Source organism: Cryptomeria japonica, chromosome 10 (assembly GCF_030272615.1).
Source record: "Cryptomeria japonica chromosome 10, Sugi_1.0, whole genome shotgun sequence".
Classification (NCBI taxonomy): Eukaryota; Viridiplantae; Streptophyta; class Pinopsida; order Cupressales; family Cupressaceae; genus Cryptomeria; species Cryptomeria japonica.
The window spans coordinates 21,822,614-21,839,002 of record NC_081414.1 but is presented as its reverse complement, the minus strand read 5'-3'; the positions used below and the strand labels follow the sequence as shown (position 1 = coordinate 21,839,002).

General features: G+C 39.8%; 1 protein-coding gene across 1 annotated transcript; it reads right to left on the bottom strand.

Moving 5' to 3' along the window:
- Positions 1 to 1,203: 1,203 nt before the first annotated feature.
- LOC131076739 (G-type lectin S-receptor-like serine/threonine-protein kinase At2g19130) lies at positions 1,204 to 4,195 on the bottom strand. Its single transcript, XM_058014053.2, has 2 exons — positions 1,948 to 4,195; positions 1,204 to 1,858 (listed from the first exon to the last, which is right to left on the bottom strand). Exons 1-2 carry the CDS (start codon positions 4,061 to 4,063, stop codon positions 1,503 to 1,505), a joined length of 2,472 nt encoding a protein of 823 aa, XP_057870036.2. The 5' UTR covers positions 4,064 to 4,195; the 3' UTR covers positions 1,204 to 1,502.
- Between the last annotated feature and the right edge of the window lie 12,194 nt (positions 4,196 to 16,389).

Genomic DNA, 16,389 nt, shown 5'->3' with positions numbered 1-16,389 from the left:
GAAACAAGGTCCCCAAAATTTTAAATTCTAGAGGTATGTTGTAAAACTAAACAACATGACTTGTTACGCCACTATAAACCAAATCTAGAGATCTATTTATTTACACGAGTTACCTTGTGGAAGTATATCTCTATGTTGCTTCCCATAGAAAGTTCTTTGCAAATCCTTTCTTTTATAGAACCTTAAGCATCCCATGCATCATATATCAAGCTTATACATAACTTCAAGGATTTAATAGTTATAAGGTTCTAAACACCCATGCCATAAATTTCCCGTATTAGTTATTTTGGTGGTTGTTCTCATGCTATACATTTTCATATATAGTTATTTTGATGGTTGCACAAAAATATTCATATTTTAAAATAGATTTATATAATTTATATGAATTATTATCATCTTTAATGGTTGCACACAATTTATAATTTAAAAATGAATTCTCATAATTAATCATTTATTAACATATAATTAAATTCAATACTATCTAAAAGTTCATTGATAATTTTGTTCTAATTTTGAAACAAACATCACATTTTTAATCTTTTCATTTTTAACTTTAATGTGTCATATTCCTTTAATTTATAACACTATTATTAGCCAAAAACCTCTTTTCCTCACTTCCAACTTTATCAACTCATATTGTTCTTCATTATGAGACATATATTATGGCTATGATCCACTCATTTTTGGTATACCATTTAAAAAAAAAGTATTACAAAGATCATTTCCTTTAAAATTCTTTTGTTTCATAATTTTCCTATTTTTCTTTATATATCTATTTTTTCAACCATTAACAATAATTATATTATATTTTTTACAAGTGCCATAATTTTCTATAAATCTAAAAACATCCTTCAAATTATTATTCACATTATTCTAGTAGTAACAAGTTAATAATAATTTTCCACTTTTTATGATGATCTAACATCTTTTTTAAATTTACTTATTTAAAGTTATTAAATTTCACAATTATCACCATTAATGATTTTTATTTTTATTTTGTAATATTTTGTATTCTATTCTCTTCTTAAATAAATCTTGTATTAAACTTTTTAGAAAAAAGTGGATTTTATGTAGAACAGTTGCAATCTTTCATACTATCATTATAACACTCTTTTCAATTTTTTTTATTTTACATTAATAATTAATTTTTATAATCATTTATTACACAACTGACTAATCTCCAAACAAAATGATACACATGTAAAAATTTAAATCCCATAACACAACTGTTTTTCTTGTGATTTTTTAAATTTTAATACAGCCAGATTATAAAGATTGATATATGAATTCCTCACCAAAACATTTTTTTATGGAGATTAGCCGCTTCCATTTATTACAGGCTGCCCTAATACAGTTAACATCACTAAAACTCGAAATCATTAAAAGTAGAGAGCAGAAAGCAGGGACTGAAACGACTACCACCGTATGAACATATCAAGCACGGTAAACCACCAGAGCAAGCGTATTTGCAACTTGGACGATAGGAGCAGTCTTGAGATGGATCAGACGTCTGAAGATGAAGTTTGTCCTCCCGATTTTGTGAAGGCCGAAGGAATGGGAGGATCTGGGAGAGTTATGTCCCCCTGCAGAACCTGAACCACAGTGGCCATTGAAGGGCGCGCTTCTGGATCCTCTTGTATGCACCACAATGCCACTTTCACCGCTCTTTCCATCTCTTCTTTCTCCTTCTCTTCTTCTATTTCTATGTCTGGCAACTGTTCAAGTTCTCCCTTCGACAGTTGAGATGATGCCCACACTGGAAGAAACCATTTCTCACTGGCCGTGTTCAAATTCACATTTTTTCGGCCACTTACAATCTCCAGAAGAGTAATCCCATAACTGTATACATCCGCTTTTGCTGGAACAACCAGAAAAGACATAAGCGACTGGCTTGGAAAAAGGTGAAATCAACACAAGGTTAAAAAGATGCGAGGAAACTAAACTTACTTGTAATGGGAAGCTTGGCCAGCCATTCGGGAGCCATGTAGCCCCTTGTACCTCTGGTTCTCGTGATCACACGACTCATATCTCGATCCACAAGTTTAGCAGTTCCAAAATCTGATAGTTTTGCGGCAAAATCGTGGTCAAGCAGAATGTTGGCTGGTTTTACATCGAAATGCATAATTCGATCTCTGCACTCCTCGTGAATGTATGCCAGTCCACGCGCAGTGCCCACAGCGATGGAAAAGCGTCTGCCCCAGCTCAACGTTTTCTTTTTTCCGCTCTTGAAAAGAAATCTGTCAAGCGAGCTATTTTCAAGGTACTCATAAACAAGCAACCTATGGCTCCCTTCCGCACAGAACCCAAGTAAGCGAACCAGGTTCTGGTGATGAATAGCGCCGATGATGAGCACTTCTGTTTGAAATTCTTTCTCTATCTGCTTCGATTTCTTGAGTCTCTTAACAGCCAAGGTTCTGTTGTCAGACAGAAATCCCTTGTAAACATCTCCGAAACCCCCACTGCCCACCTTGTGGCTGAAATTCTTTGTGACGATCCTCAGCTCATCGTACGTGAACCTGTGAGGCGTCTCTGCTATAAGATCGTAATTGGGCAAGCCCGACATTAATACGGAGCGTCGCTTTCTGCACCAGTTCCACGACAGGCAGCCAGATGCAAGAGCAAGAAGCGGCAGCACCAAAAGGAGAACTATCTTCACAATTGTGTGGGATTTGTGCGAGTGGGTCATTGCTACCCCTGGCGCAGGAGCAAGAGAAGGCGAAACTGCAGCCAAGCGCTGCCTGGCAGAAAACCTGATGTGGATGTCCTTGGCCGCCGCTACAGAAGCAGAAGAGTTCCTCAGGTCGAATGAAGAGGCATCAGAATATGTGAAACAGCTTCCGTTTCTCTGGTAAGAATAAGCAACGCAGGAGCAATCAGAAATGCATTTGCGAGAGCACCACCCATCGGATTTACCACCGGTGGCGCTCGAAGGGGAGCCGCCATCATTTATTTTAACATCACCCAACTGTAAAAATTTGTCATTTGTGCCGCCATTGGCAGTACAGTTCAGTGGAAGCAAACGGACGCATCCCTTGGAGGTGTCTTCCGCATCCCATGATTTCGAATCTGATACGCGGAAGCCCGTTGCACAGGCGCATTCCATCACTCGGTCCTGTTGCGGAGTACAAACACCGTACGATCCACAGGCTTTATGGACCTTGCATGGATCGTCGGGCGCAAACCAGAGCTGCTGCCATATGTTTATGTTGTCGTCCACAATATATTGCTGTAACTCCATGTAGCCTCTATGGCTCACCACAATACGCTCGTAGAGTTCGGTGGAGTTCCAAAGGAGCATAAGCTTTCCAGAGCTCAATACCAGTTTGATCTGGTTGTAGCGCTTGTTCACCCTCTTCAAAGAGGGCACGTTGGAATAGGTGCTGCTGCCACCGTCGAATTCGCCTGAGGTCCAGTAAGCCACAGTGGAGTTCCAGTAGAGTCTAACGACATAATCGTTGTCAACTATAACTGAATAGCGGCCCCGGGCCGGATCGTTTGAATCTTTCCAAGCAGTCAGCTTTGATCCCAAACCTATCTTCATTCCCGGTATCAGAGTATCGCATGGCGTGTCAAAGCTTTCCCATACGGCCACTGCTCCGTTTGAACTGCTGTTATGTCTGGAAATTAGAAGGAAATTTCCCGTTTTGTCAAGCTGTGCAAAGGATACGTTTAGTCTGCTTGTGTTGCTACTCCAGATTTGTTTCCCCTGGTCCAAGAGCACTAGGTTTCCGTCCAAACGGAAATCAAGGGAGGCAGAATTTGAAGCAGGGTTGTCCCTGTTCGCTACCCAAATAATCCTGGTTCTCATTGGGGATGTAATGTTGGCATACCAGATGCCCAGATAATTGGCTCCTGTTTTCAGAGAGAATATACCCATTGCAAACATTCCGTCGGAAGAAAGCCATTTCTGGTCTCTCCTCACGCTAGACCCCAGGCTGATTATGCCCGGTTCGTCTGCAGTAATGGCAGAGACGTAAACTCCACTGGTGCAAATGAGTAGAATGATAGTAACAGCCAAATCTCTCAAAGAGATTGAGATCTGACCTTTCAGCACGTAGTTCATGGTGGTGGTTACAGGCTTGATTGTTTAGTTGTTTGGTTCTTTATAGCTCAGTTTTCGTCTTTTATCCCTTGGGCCTTAGGTACCTAGCATGTGAAAAGGTTCCGACATCAGTCCTATATTCGATTCAATTCGAACGTGGAAGTTTATGTTAGATTTGGACCATGGAAACAAATTTCATAAATAGTGATGTTTACGTGGGAAGTGGAAGTTGCTAAAACATCCCATCATATGTAACCTCAGCACGACAATGTGATAGCCTTCCAGCTGGTTGATAAGTGACAGATCAAACACGTACGAAGACCATTGACGTTCTAGACGCGTAGAAAGATTTCACATTCATTGAACAAAAAATAATCAAAGCCAAACTAGATATTTTCATAGACTTTGAAAGGACAAAAGTCTTCAAGTCTTTCTCGCCGTGGATGGTTTTGAACGCTTCAATGTTTGTTCTCCCATTTGAACTTCTTACCTATTCATTGAACAAATAATCAAAGCCAAGCTAGACTTTTTCATAGATTTCAAAAGGAAAAATGTCTTAAAGTCTTTCTGGCCATGGATGGTTTTGAACGCTTCAACGTTTGTATCTCACTTGAATTTTCTTCCTTTCACATTGGAATGCATTCGCGGTTTATTCTTGGCGTATGGGTGGCCACGGGAATCTCTCAATGCTTAAGAGTAAAAAATGATATTGCCATTTCTCCCTTCTATTTTAGTGAACTAACGTATATTTAAACCCCTAGGGTTAGTCTTAGGACTCTCACTCTTGTTTCAATTTTCTAATGCCTCTGGTAATTCTCTATAGAAAACAACATTCAAAAAAGTTGTTTTCACATTCATTTGAAAAACTTCCCAATAATTTTGTGCAGCTATTGCTAAAACCATTCTAATAGTATCAAGCCTGACAATTGAAGCAAATGTTTCATTATAATCAATTCTATATTTTTGTGCAAAACCTTTTGCTACTAATCTAGCCTTATGTTTGTCAATTTCACCTTCTGCAGTAAATTTGATTTTATAAACCCATAAGACACCAATGCAATCCATATCTTCAGGTAGATCCACAAGCTCCCATGTTTGATTTCTTTCAATGGAATGAATTTCTTCATCCATGGCTTTGACCCAATGTTCCTCCTTAACTACTTCTTCAAAACTCCTAGGATTATAAGAGAACTAAGCAAATTTGAGTAAAAATCCAAACTTTCTTTTCCTTGTTCATGTATCTCTTTCAAGCTTCTCATTTTCATACCTTTTAATGTGGGAAGTGTATGAGTTGTCTTTGTTATCTATTTTTGGCTCACAAGCCAAAATAGCCTTCAAATGTACCCTATGTCTTATCATGAAGTCTTAGAAGGGAAAATATTATTTATAAGGGGATCTAAAAGACTAACAAAAGGTGAGAGGAGTTGTATTAAATACATTGTTGATATGTGTTTATAAAGTTTGAAAAGTGGTGTCAATGATCAGAAGAAAATTTGAAATATTTTTATATATTTTTTTTAGTTTTTCTATATGTTAGTAATTGTCATTTTTGAAGGCCTTCGGGGCATTTTCAGTCCTTGAAAGTTTGGCCTGTCAATTAGAGTACTTACAGGACTTCGCTCCTAACTCTTGGAGACCTTTCCAATGAGTTAAACGGCTCGTAATTTTGAGTCCCGAGCATAATAGTTAGGACAAAATTTCATATAGTTTTTTGAAATTTTTCGTAGTTTTAGATTTTATTATGTAATAAACAAATGTGACTGTTGAGCTTCGATTCTCAACGGGTTTTTGTGACCCTTGGAATCTCATGAACTACTATATGTTGTATTTTCGAATGGAATAGATCACTTTTTGGCTTGCTTCAATTCTGTTCATCCACAATACCTCAGGTTCTCACTTAGATGGTGTCGTCCGAATCCATAATTCGGACCAGTCAATATAAATGAAAAGGTAAATGATACATCAGATATTTGATAGATCTCCCAAAGGATCTTTTAAGCATATTCATCCACATTGAAGGAGGCAAGATCGGGTTCATGCTAATGAAAAGTAAAAGTGAAAGTTTAAAAAAGCTTCCCTACGCTGCTTAGGGCCATGATTTGAGTTTTTTAGGAGTTTGTTTGTAGTTTCATGCTCTTCACCGTGGATATGGAGCCTTTCCCACCTCATGAACTACAAACAAGGGGTTATCACAACTGATACGTCATCAAAGAACCAGTTGCAAGCAGTGATTTGATCAATGCAAGAGATCCTCATGTGAAAGTACGCAGTTAAAGCCTCTCAAATCAGAAGTTCAATCGAACAAGTGCCTATGCTAAAAGGTAGGGTTTCAAAGCTCTACTCTTAAAGAGAGAAAATATCTTGTATATTCATTTCCAGATATTCTTATAAGTCACACCTAAAAACAAGTATGATGGTTTAAATAAGGGAGAATGTATCCTACAGAATAGGCTTGGCATAAGGATTTTTGTCTTTGTATCATCGATTTACTTTCAAGTTTTTATCAAGAATGAGAAAACCTTGAAATTAATCCAAGGAGGATTAAGTCATATGCCACAATGGTCAACATTGTTTAGAGGTCCTCTATAAATGGAGATACAATTGCACAACCCAAAAATGATACAAACAATTGCTTCAAATAAGGAGTGGAGTCACAAATCAAAGTTTACAGTCATAGAGCCACATTTGAAAACCCTTATTACAACAACATATCAATACACAATCATTAGCAGTTAATAGGACATGGCAGCCTTAGAAAGCCATGAGATGAACTAGTGGAGATCAAAGGTCTTTGTGAAGGCCTTTGCATTCGATCAATGATGGACACAGTGACAGTGAAAAAATGAAAGTGATCTTCATTTACAGGAGTTTTGCAATATGTTGCAGCATGTAATGAGGACAGAGCAGTCTCATGAGCTATCATGACAACCACAATCCAATACCATGATGAGAAATCTTAAGAATTAGTTGCAACATTCAAAGATTAAAGATCCCTTTCTGAGATCTAAAATAAGTATAACCCATGAAGGGGTCTGTCAAAGACTGAGAACAACGATTGTAGACTCATCACAGTGAGTAGAGCACAATAGTATAAAGAGTATGCTCACGACTAATAGAAACCACATGGGTATAATGCCACACTCACAATCCATGGAAATACACAGTGACAAGTGCATATAACAATCTCTACTTTGTGAAAAAATCATGAAGACATTAGCAATCCAAAACAGAGGAAGGCCCGCGATTAAAGAATAGTAATGATCAATGATACAAATGCAGCCAATAGGGACAACTACACAATAATTTGCAGACCAAGGTTCTTGGAGAGCAATGACAGTGATGCATCTCAAATCATCAATATTTAGATCAAAAAATCTTGTAAGAACTTTAAGAAGCTCTGATCAACAAGCAACACAATAGATCAAATAAACTAGAGAATGAAGCTCTTCAAAAGTATCACTGTTATTTAGTAGAAAATAGTGAAATAACAACCATTGAAGAAGGCATATCACAAAACTCTCATCACATTCACAATAGTTTTTAGACCTAAGTGAAATTGAAAGATAATCATAGCAAAGACGTCCATTGAAAATAGTCCTCGCTGATTCTAACACACATTGATTTTGAAAGCAAAAACAGTGATCAATCCTTTTTTCATCACAGTAGCATGAAAAGATCAGTTAAATGTATCATCAGTTATCAGAGTTGATCACAACCCTGTCAAAGCCTTCAGAAGAGAAAGCTTTTAAACTACCATCACTATCAAAGGAATTAGCTACAAGGCCAAGGCAAAGGTCTCAGGACAGGTCTGAGTCAATACACAAATAAAGGAAGACTGAGAATAGTTCTGAGATAGCACAGTAGAAGTCATCACAATCATCAGCCACAGGAAGAACAATGACACAATCAAAAGATGAAGATAAATCAATCATAGCATTCATGGAAATGTCCAAATCAAAGAGGGCATAATGATGATACACAATAAAATGTTAAGATAATGGCCTTATGAGTATATGATATTCTCGACATACTAGAAGATAGAACTTAAAAGACACAATCTTCTAAACATAAGTGCATCAGACATCAAGATATGAGCAGTTGCCTTCAAAGGGTAGGTGTATGTGTCTTAAAGTCATGACATAACGACTCCTCACTTTCATAACGTTAGCATTCAATTAAAAATGCTAGTTAAACTAGTGAAAGCAGTAATTAAGGTCTTTGAAGATGCAAGTCAGCAAGGTGTAGAGCTTCAAAGTATCAGAGCAACCTAAGGCATAGTATTTCTCAGTCCACTATGCACTCACCATATTAGCAAAAATGCAAGTCAAATAACAGTATGGTGTATACAATCCTTAGGGCATTCATCAAAAGAACATTGCTAAAGTTTTGAAAGGACACAAGGAGACTGATAAGAGAAGAGAGCAGTCCTAAAGATAGAGAAAGAAGATATCACATGAATAATTGATAGCAAAAAGATAGAAAATACAGTGTTTGAACCAGACCTATAACTTTGATAGAAGCATTCATGTTAAAGAGCAAATGAAATGACACAGTTTGAGTCATTATAGTCCAGAGGACAGTGAAAAGCTCTGCTAAATAGCAACATTAGCAACTCTCAGCTATCAAAGGATAGTGAACAACGATACCATTCACTGTAAGGATCAAATTAGTACAGTCTTAATAAAGAGATAAACATGTGTTAACTCAAATCAACCGTAGATTACTCAATAGGTTAAGAGACCATGCACTTCAGTTAAGGGGAGTTGAAGAAGGAAAAAAGTAGAGTTATTTCACTTTTACATGTTCAATGCCTAAAAGAAGAGTTTGAGAGAAAATGTTGTAGTTTATGGTCAGTTTGACTCCTCTCATGGGTCAACCAACACTCGAGAAGGATTTTGAGGCAGTTAACATTCAGTTTAGAGTAGTTTGGACTCCCCTTTTCTCTCCTTTTTGCTCAAATTCGACTCTCAAAGATATATCATGCAAAGTTGGTGATAATTCCAAGGAGAGGACCACCGGTTGAAGCTCAGTTCTACAAATGCGCCAATCAGTCATCTTTCAACTCGTTTTCTACAAGGCTTCTTCTTCTCTTTATCTTTCTCTAGTTCCTTTTTCTCTGCCCTTTTCTTTTCAGCTGGGCATGAAGATTGTAGCTCATAGAAGCATTCTCACCTGCAATATTCTTTTATTTTTCAATAAAATACAATAGGTGGGTAAGTGCACAAAGTTATGGTACCAAAAAGGTGTCACTTTTTACCTTTTCATAAAAATGCGTCATCGACATGAAAAGGTTGTCCAAACCTTTGGGTTGGATTCCCAAGGAAAAATGGGTTGGTTTTTCCCATGCAAAACATTTGGCGAGCGCCAAATTCAAATTTTTGAATTTTCACATTTGGTGCACGCCAAATGTGAAAAGTCATTTTTTTCATGGCGAGCGCCAAATGTGAAAAGTTATTTTTTGCATTTGGCGAGTGCCAAATGTTCTGCATTGTCAAATTTGAAGGTTTTGTGAGTGTGCAGATTTCCCATTTTGGGCACAAGTTATTCCCATCCCAGAAGGAGAATATATACATGAAATATAACATTTAAGTATAAGAAAGAAGATTCTTATACTTTAAGTTATATTTCATGTATATATTGGCAGGAGGTTTGAGAGTGGTTTCAACACTATAGGAGCTATAATGTAGATTCTAGTTTTTAGAGGATCATATAAAATTTCAGACAGCCAAATTTCAGTAATCAGCATATCAAATTTTAGTAATCAACATGCTCCTATTAGCATTCTTTAGCTATGTAGATCTGACTCTCTTTATCTTCCCCAAACTCTAGACCTATCTCTATCCCTCTCTATCTCTCTCACTTCCCTCTCCCCTCTTTAGGTATATCCCACCCTCTCTGTCTTTTGTTCCTTCCTTAACTCCATATCTATCCTTGACTCCCTCCCTCTCTCTTCTTCTTTCTCATTCTCTTATTATTTCTCTCCCCTCCCTCTCCATTCTCTTGGTCACTAGCTATCCCTTCTATCCTCTCTCTCCCCATATCCGGGGCTTTCTCTCCCTTCCTATTCACCTCATTATCTCTCCCTCCCTATATTATTATCCACCTCTCACCCTCCCTCTAGGTTTCCTACATATCTAATTGTCCACCCTCTAGTTCTCTTCCTCCATCTCCATCTTTATCTCCCTCTCCCTTACCCCTATCCATTTATGAAATCTCTCCCTCTATTCTCTCTCTCTAAACCTATCTACTTCACCATTCCTTAGTATTTGAATTCCTCCATGTCTACCTCTCCATCTATCCCCTCTTACTCATCTCTTTACTCTTCTATCTATTCCCTCTCTCCATTGTCTAGGTTGTCACCTCTCCCTCCTACCATCTTTCCCTCTCTAAAATTTATAGGTTTCTCCCTCATTCCCTATCCACATATATACCTATCCATCAATATCTCATTAGGAACCCATCTCTATGATCCCCTGTCTCTCTCATCTAGGTATTTAACCTCTCTCTCACACTCTACATATCCCATCTCTCTATTTATCCCCTCTCTAGTTCTCTCCCTTCCTCTCCATCTATCACCCCTTACCCATCTCCCTTTATAAACGTTCTCCTTCGTTTATCTCTCCTATGACCTCTTTATCTTCCATAAACTCTAGACCTATTACTCTCCCTTTATCTCTATTTCTTCTCTCTCTCCCCCCTTTCTAGGTCTCTCTTATACTCTCTCCCTCTCTATCTTTCTCGCCTTCCCTCCTTATCTCTATATCTATCCTTCCCTCCCTCCATCTCTCTTATCCTCCTATTGTTTCTCTCCACTCTCTCTTTGTTCTCTTGATCACTACCTATCCCTCCCAACCTCTATCTCCATACCTATTTTTCTCTCTTATTTTCTTCTCTCTCTCTCTCTCACACCTATCTACCCCATCCCTCTTTAGGTCTCTCAGTCACCCCCTACCCAACTCTCCCTCTCTTCTTATCTCTCTCTTTCTCTTTATTCTTCCCACTCTCCTCTTTTCTCTCCCTCCCCTCTCCAGGTCATCACCTCTTCCTCCCTGATAAAGTATTTAGATAATGGGTTGTAGGATATAATATTTATGATATAAGATACAAGATTGATGGTACATAGTTTAGGAAACATAGGGTTGAGGGTAGTTGTCGTAATTATTTGTCCCTCTATCTCTCTATCTTCCTCTCTCTCTATCTTCCTCTCTCTCTCTCTCTCTTCTCTCTCACCTCTCTCTCTTGTCCCTAAGTCTCTCCCTCCCTCCCTGTCTCCCCCTTCCTTAGCCTCATATGTATCTTCCTCCCCAACTCTCTCTCTCTCTCTCTCTCTCTCTCTCTCTCTCTCTCTCTCTCTCTCTCTCTCTCTCTCTAATCTTAAGTGGTCATATGGTGTCTTATGACCCCTTAGGACACGATATGACCCCTTAGGACACCATATGGTGTCATTATGGGTCGTATGGTGTCCTAAGCAGTCATTTGGTGTCTTATGACCCTTTAGGTGTCGTTAGGGGTCATATTGTGTCCTAATGGGTTATATGGTGTCCTATGAACCCTTAAGACACCATCTGACCCCTTAGGTGTTATTAGGGGCCATATTGTGTCCTAAGGGGTAATAGGGTGTCCTTTGACCCCTTAGGACACCATATGATCCCATAGGGCACCATATGGTGTCGTTATGGATCATATGGTGTCTTGAAGAGTCATATGTTGTTCGATGAAGGACACCATATGGTGTTGTTATGGGCTATATGGTGTTGTATGACCCCTTAGGACACCATATGGTGTTGTTATGGGCTATATGGTGTTTTAAGGGGTCATATGGTGTCCTATGACCCCCTAAGGGATTGTTAGAGGTCATATTGTGTCTTATGACCCCTTAGGACACCATATGACCCCTTAGGATACAATATGGTGTCATTATGGGTCGTATGGTGTCTTGAGGGGTCATATGGTGTCTGATGACCCCTCAGGGCACCATATGAGCCCTTAGGATACAATATGGTGTGGTTATGGGTCATATGATGTCCTAAGGGGTCATATGGTGCAGGAAACCATATGACCCCTCATATGGTGTTATTATGGGTCATATGGTGTCCTAAAGGGTCATATGGTGTCGTTATGGGTCTTATGATGTGCTAAGGGGTCATATGGTGTTATATGACCCATTAGGACACCATATGACCCCTTAGGACACTATATGGTGTCGTTATAGGTCGTATAGTGTGCTAAGGGATCATATGGTGTCATATAACCCCCTAAGGGGTTGTCAGGGGTCATATTGTGTCTTGTGACCCCTTAGGACACCATATGACCCCTTAGGACACAATATGGTGTTATTATGTGTTGTATGGTGTCCTATGACCCCATAGAACACCGTATGACCCCTTAGGTGTCATTAGAGGTCATATTGTGTACTAATGGGTCATATGGTATCCTATGACCCCTTAGGACACCATATGGTGTCGTTATGGGCTGTATGGTGTCCTATGATCCCTTTGGACACCATGTGACCCCTTAGGACACCATATAACCCCTTACATGTCTTTAGGGTTCATATTGTGTCCTAAGGGGTCATATGGTGTCCTATGACCCCTTAGGACACTATATGACCCCTTAGGTGTCGTTAGGGGTCATATTGTGTTCTAAAGGGTCATATGGTGTCCTATGACCACTTAGGACACCATATGACCCCTTAGCACACCATATGGTGTCAATATGAGTCATATGGTGTCCTCAGGGGTCACCTTGTGTCCTTTGACCCCTTAGGACACCATATGGTGTTGTATGGTGTCCTAAGGGGTCATGTGGTGTCATATGAGACCTAAAGACACCATATGGCATCATTATGGGTTATATGGTGTCCTATGACCCCTTAGATGTCGTTAAGGGTCATATTGTGTCCTAAGGGGTCATATGGTGTCATATGACCCTTTAAGACACCATATGACCCCTTGGGTGTCATTGGGGGTCATATTGTGTCCTAATGGGTCATATGGTGTCCTATGACCATTTAGGACACCATATGACCCCTGAGGACATCATATGGTGTTGTTATGGGTTGTATTGTGTCCTAAGGGGTAATATGGTGTGCCCTCAGGGTACCATATGACTCCTTAGGTGTCGTTAGTGGTCATATTATGTCCTAAGGGGTCATATGGTGTCTTATGACCCCTTAGGACACCACTTGGTATCATTATGGATCGTATGGTATCCTGAGGGGTTATATAGTGTCCTATGAACCCTTAGGACATTATATGACCACTTAGGACACCATATGGTGTCATTATGGGTCGTATGGTGTGCTAAGGGGTCATGTGGTGTTCTATGACCCCTTAGGATACCAATGGTGTCATTATAAGTTGTTTGGTATGCTAAATGGTCATATGGTGTCCTATGACTCCGTAAGGGGTTGTTAAGGGTCATAGTGTCCTAAGGGGTCATATTGTGTCCTATGACCCCTTAGGACACCATCTGACCCCTTAGAATACAATATGGTGTCGTTATGGGTCGTATGGTGTCTTAAGGGGTCATATGGTGTCCTATGACCCCTTAGGACACCATATGACCCCTTAGGACACAATATGGTGCCATTATGGGTGATATGGTGTCCTAAGGGGTCATATGGTGTCCTATGACCCCTTAGGTGTCGTTAGGGATCATATTGTGTCCTAATAGGTCATATGGTGTGTTATGACCCCTTAGGACACCTTATGTTGTTATTATGGGTCATATGGTGTCCTAAGGGGTCATATGGTGTCCTAAGGGATCATAGGACACCATATGGTGTACTAGGGTCTCATAGGACACCATACGGACCATACCGACACCATATGGTGTACTAAGGGGTCATATGGTGTCCTAAGGGGTCATAGGAGATCAGATGACCCCTTAGGACAAAATATGACCCCTAATGACACCTAAGGGGTCATATGGTGTTCTATGACCCATTAGGACACCATATAGTGTCGTTATGGGTCGTATGATGTCCTAAGGGGTAATATGGTGTCCTATGACCACTGAGGACACCATATAGTGTCGTTATGGGTCGTATGGTAACCTAAGAGGTCATATGGTGTCGTATGACCCCTTAGGACACCATATGACCCCTTAGGTGTCATTAGGGGTCATATTGTGTCCTAAGGGGTCATATGGTGTCCTATGACCCCTTAGGACACCATATGGTGTCGTTATGGGTCATATGGTGTCCTAAGGGGTCATATGGTGTCCTATGACACTTAGGACACCATATGACCCATTACGTGTCGTTAGGGGTCATAATATATGGGGAAAGAGAGATGAGAGACCTCGATGACAAGAGAGAGGATTGAGACATATAGAGGGGGAGAGAGAGAGGTGAGTAATGAGACTTGATGTAGAGGTAGATAGGTGGAGAAAAAGGAAGTGATAAACCTAGAGAGGGGAGAGAGAAAGTTGATGACATAGAATGTAGAGAGAGAATACAAGAGGAAGAGAGAATAAAAAAGTGGGGGAGTGAAATATATATGGGGGTATGTATGGATGGGGAGATAGAGAGGGAGAGAGGAAGAAAGGAAGAGAGATACCTAGAGAGGGGAGGGAGGGAGAAGATAAGAGATAGAAGAAAAAAGAGAGGAGTAAGAGGGGACAAATGGAGAGGTAGACATGAAGTTAGAGACCCATGGAAGGAGGAGATCAAGAGGTTAGGGGAGGAAGAGAAGAGGAGGGAGTTCATAAAGGGATAGGGTTAAGGAGGAGGGAGAGAGAGATAGAGAGGGAGAGAGAGAACTATAGAGGGGACATATAGATAGGTGAGAGACCTATATTGTGAGAGAGGAGTGAGATATATAGAGGGGGATAAAGAGAGGTGGGTAATGAGACCTATATGCAAAGGTGGATAGGTGGAGAGGAAGGGAGGGAGAAACCTAGAGAGGGGAGAGAGGGCGGGTTGGAGAGTTAATGAACTAGACAATGAAGATAGAGAATAAGAGAGGAAGAGAGATAATGAGAGAGTGGGAGAAGGAGATATAAATAGAGAGGGGAAGAAAGGAAGGGAGAGATCTAGAGAGGGAAGGGAGAGAGAATAGAAGAGATAGAAGAACAAAGAGATGAGTAAGAGGGGATGGATGGAGAGGTAGAAATGGAGGGAGCGAGAGACTTAGAGAATGATTAGATGGATCTAGGTTTGGAGAGAGATTAGAGAGGGAGAGTGTTCATAAATAGATAGGGGCAAGGGAAAGGGAGAGAAAGGTGGAGAGGGAGGGAGAGAACTAGAGGGTGGACAATTAGAGAAGTGAGAAACCTATAGGGGGAGAGAGAGGTGGGTAATAATATAGGAGGGAGAGGTAGTGAGGTGAATAGGGAGGGAAGGAGAGCCCTAGATATGGGGAGAGAGAGGATAGAAGGGATCGGTAGTGAACAAGAGAAACGAGTGGGAGGGGAGAGAAATAATAAGAGAGTGAGAGAGAAGAGAGAGGAAGGGAGTCAAGGATATAAATTAGGGTACAAGGAAGGGATGAAAGGTAGAGAGGGTGGGATATACCTAGAGAGGGGAGAGAGAAGTGAGAGAGACAAGAGAGGGAGAGAGATAGGTGTAGAGTTTAGGGAAGATAAAGATAGTGAGATACAGATCTAAAGAATGCTAATAGGAGCATGTTGATTACTGAAATTTGACTAAGTCTGAAATTCAATATGATCCTCTAAAAACTAGAATCTACATTATAACTCCTGTAGAGTTGAAACCACTCTCAAACATCTTTCCAATATATACATGAAATATAACCTAAAGTATAAGAAAGAAAAAGACATATTGAAATGTGACTTATAAAATGTTATATTTAATGTATATATTCTCCTCTTAGGATGGGTATAACTTGTGCCCAAGTTGAAAAATTTGCATCACAAAACCTTCAAATTGGACAATGCGGGACATTTGGCGCTCGCCAAATGAAAAAAAAATGACTTTTCTCATTTGGCACGTGCCAAATGGGAAAAGTTAATTTTTTTCATTTGGCGAGCGCCAAATAGGGCACTCGCTAAATCGTTTGCATTGGAAACCACCAACCCTTTGGATTGTACTTGGACGTCCAACCCAAAGGGTTGGACGACCATTTCAGGCTTAAGACATGTTTTTAACAGAAGATTAGAAAATTTCACATATTTTTGGTCGTGCTCTCCATCAGGTTTGACGTGTTTCAATAAAACTAAAAAAAAACACCATAGAGACCTCGGTCTCTCTCTTAGCTATCCAAGAATGTAATTATTTTCACATTTTGATTTCGTTAAGGCTTTCATCTATAATTTATTTTGTTAGTGTGTCTTTTTTTGGTAAAAAACCAACATGCACTATTTTGGGTATAGTTTTTTACATG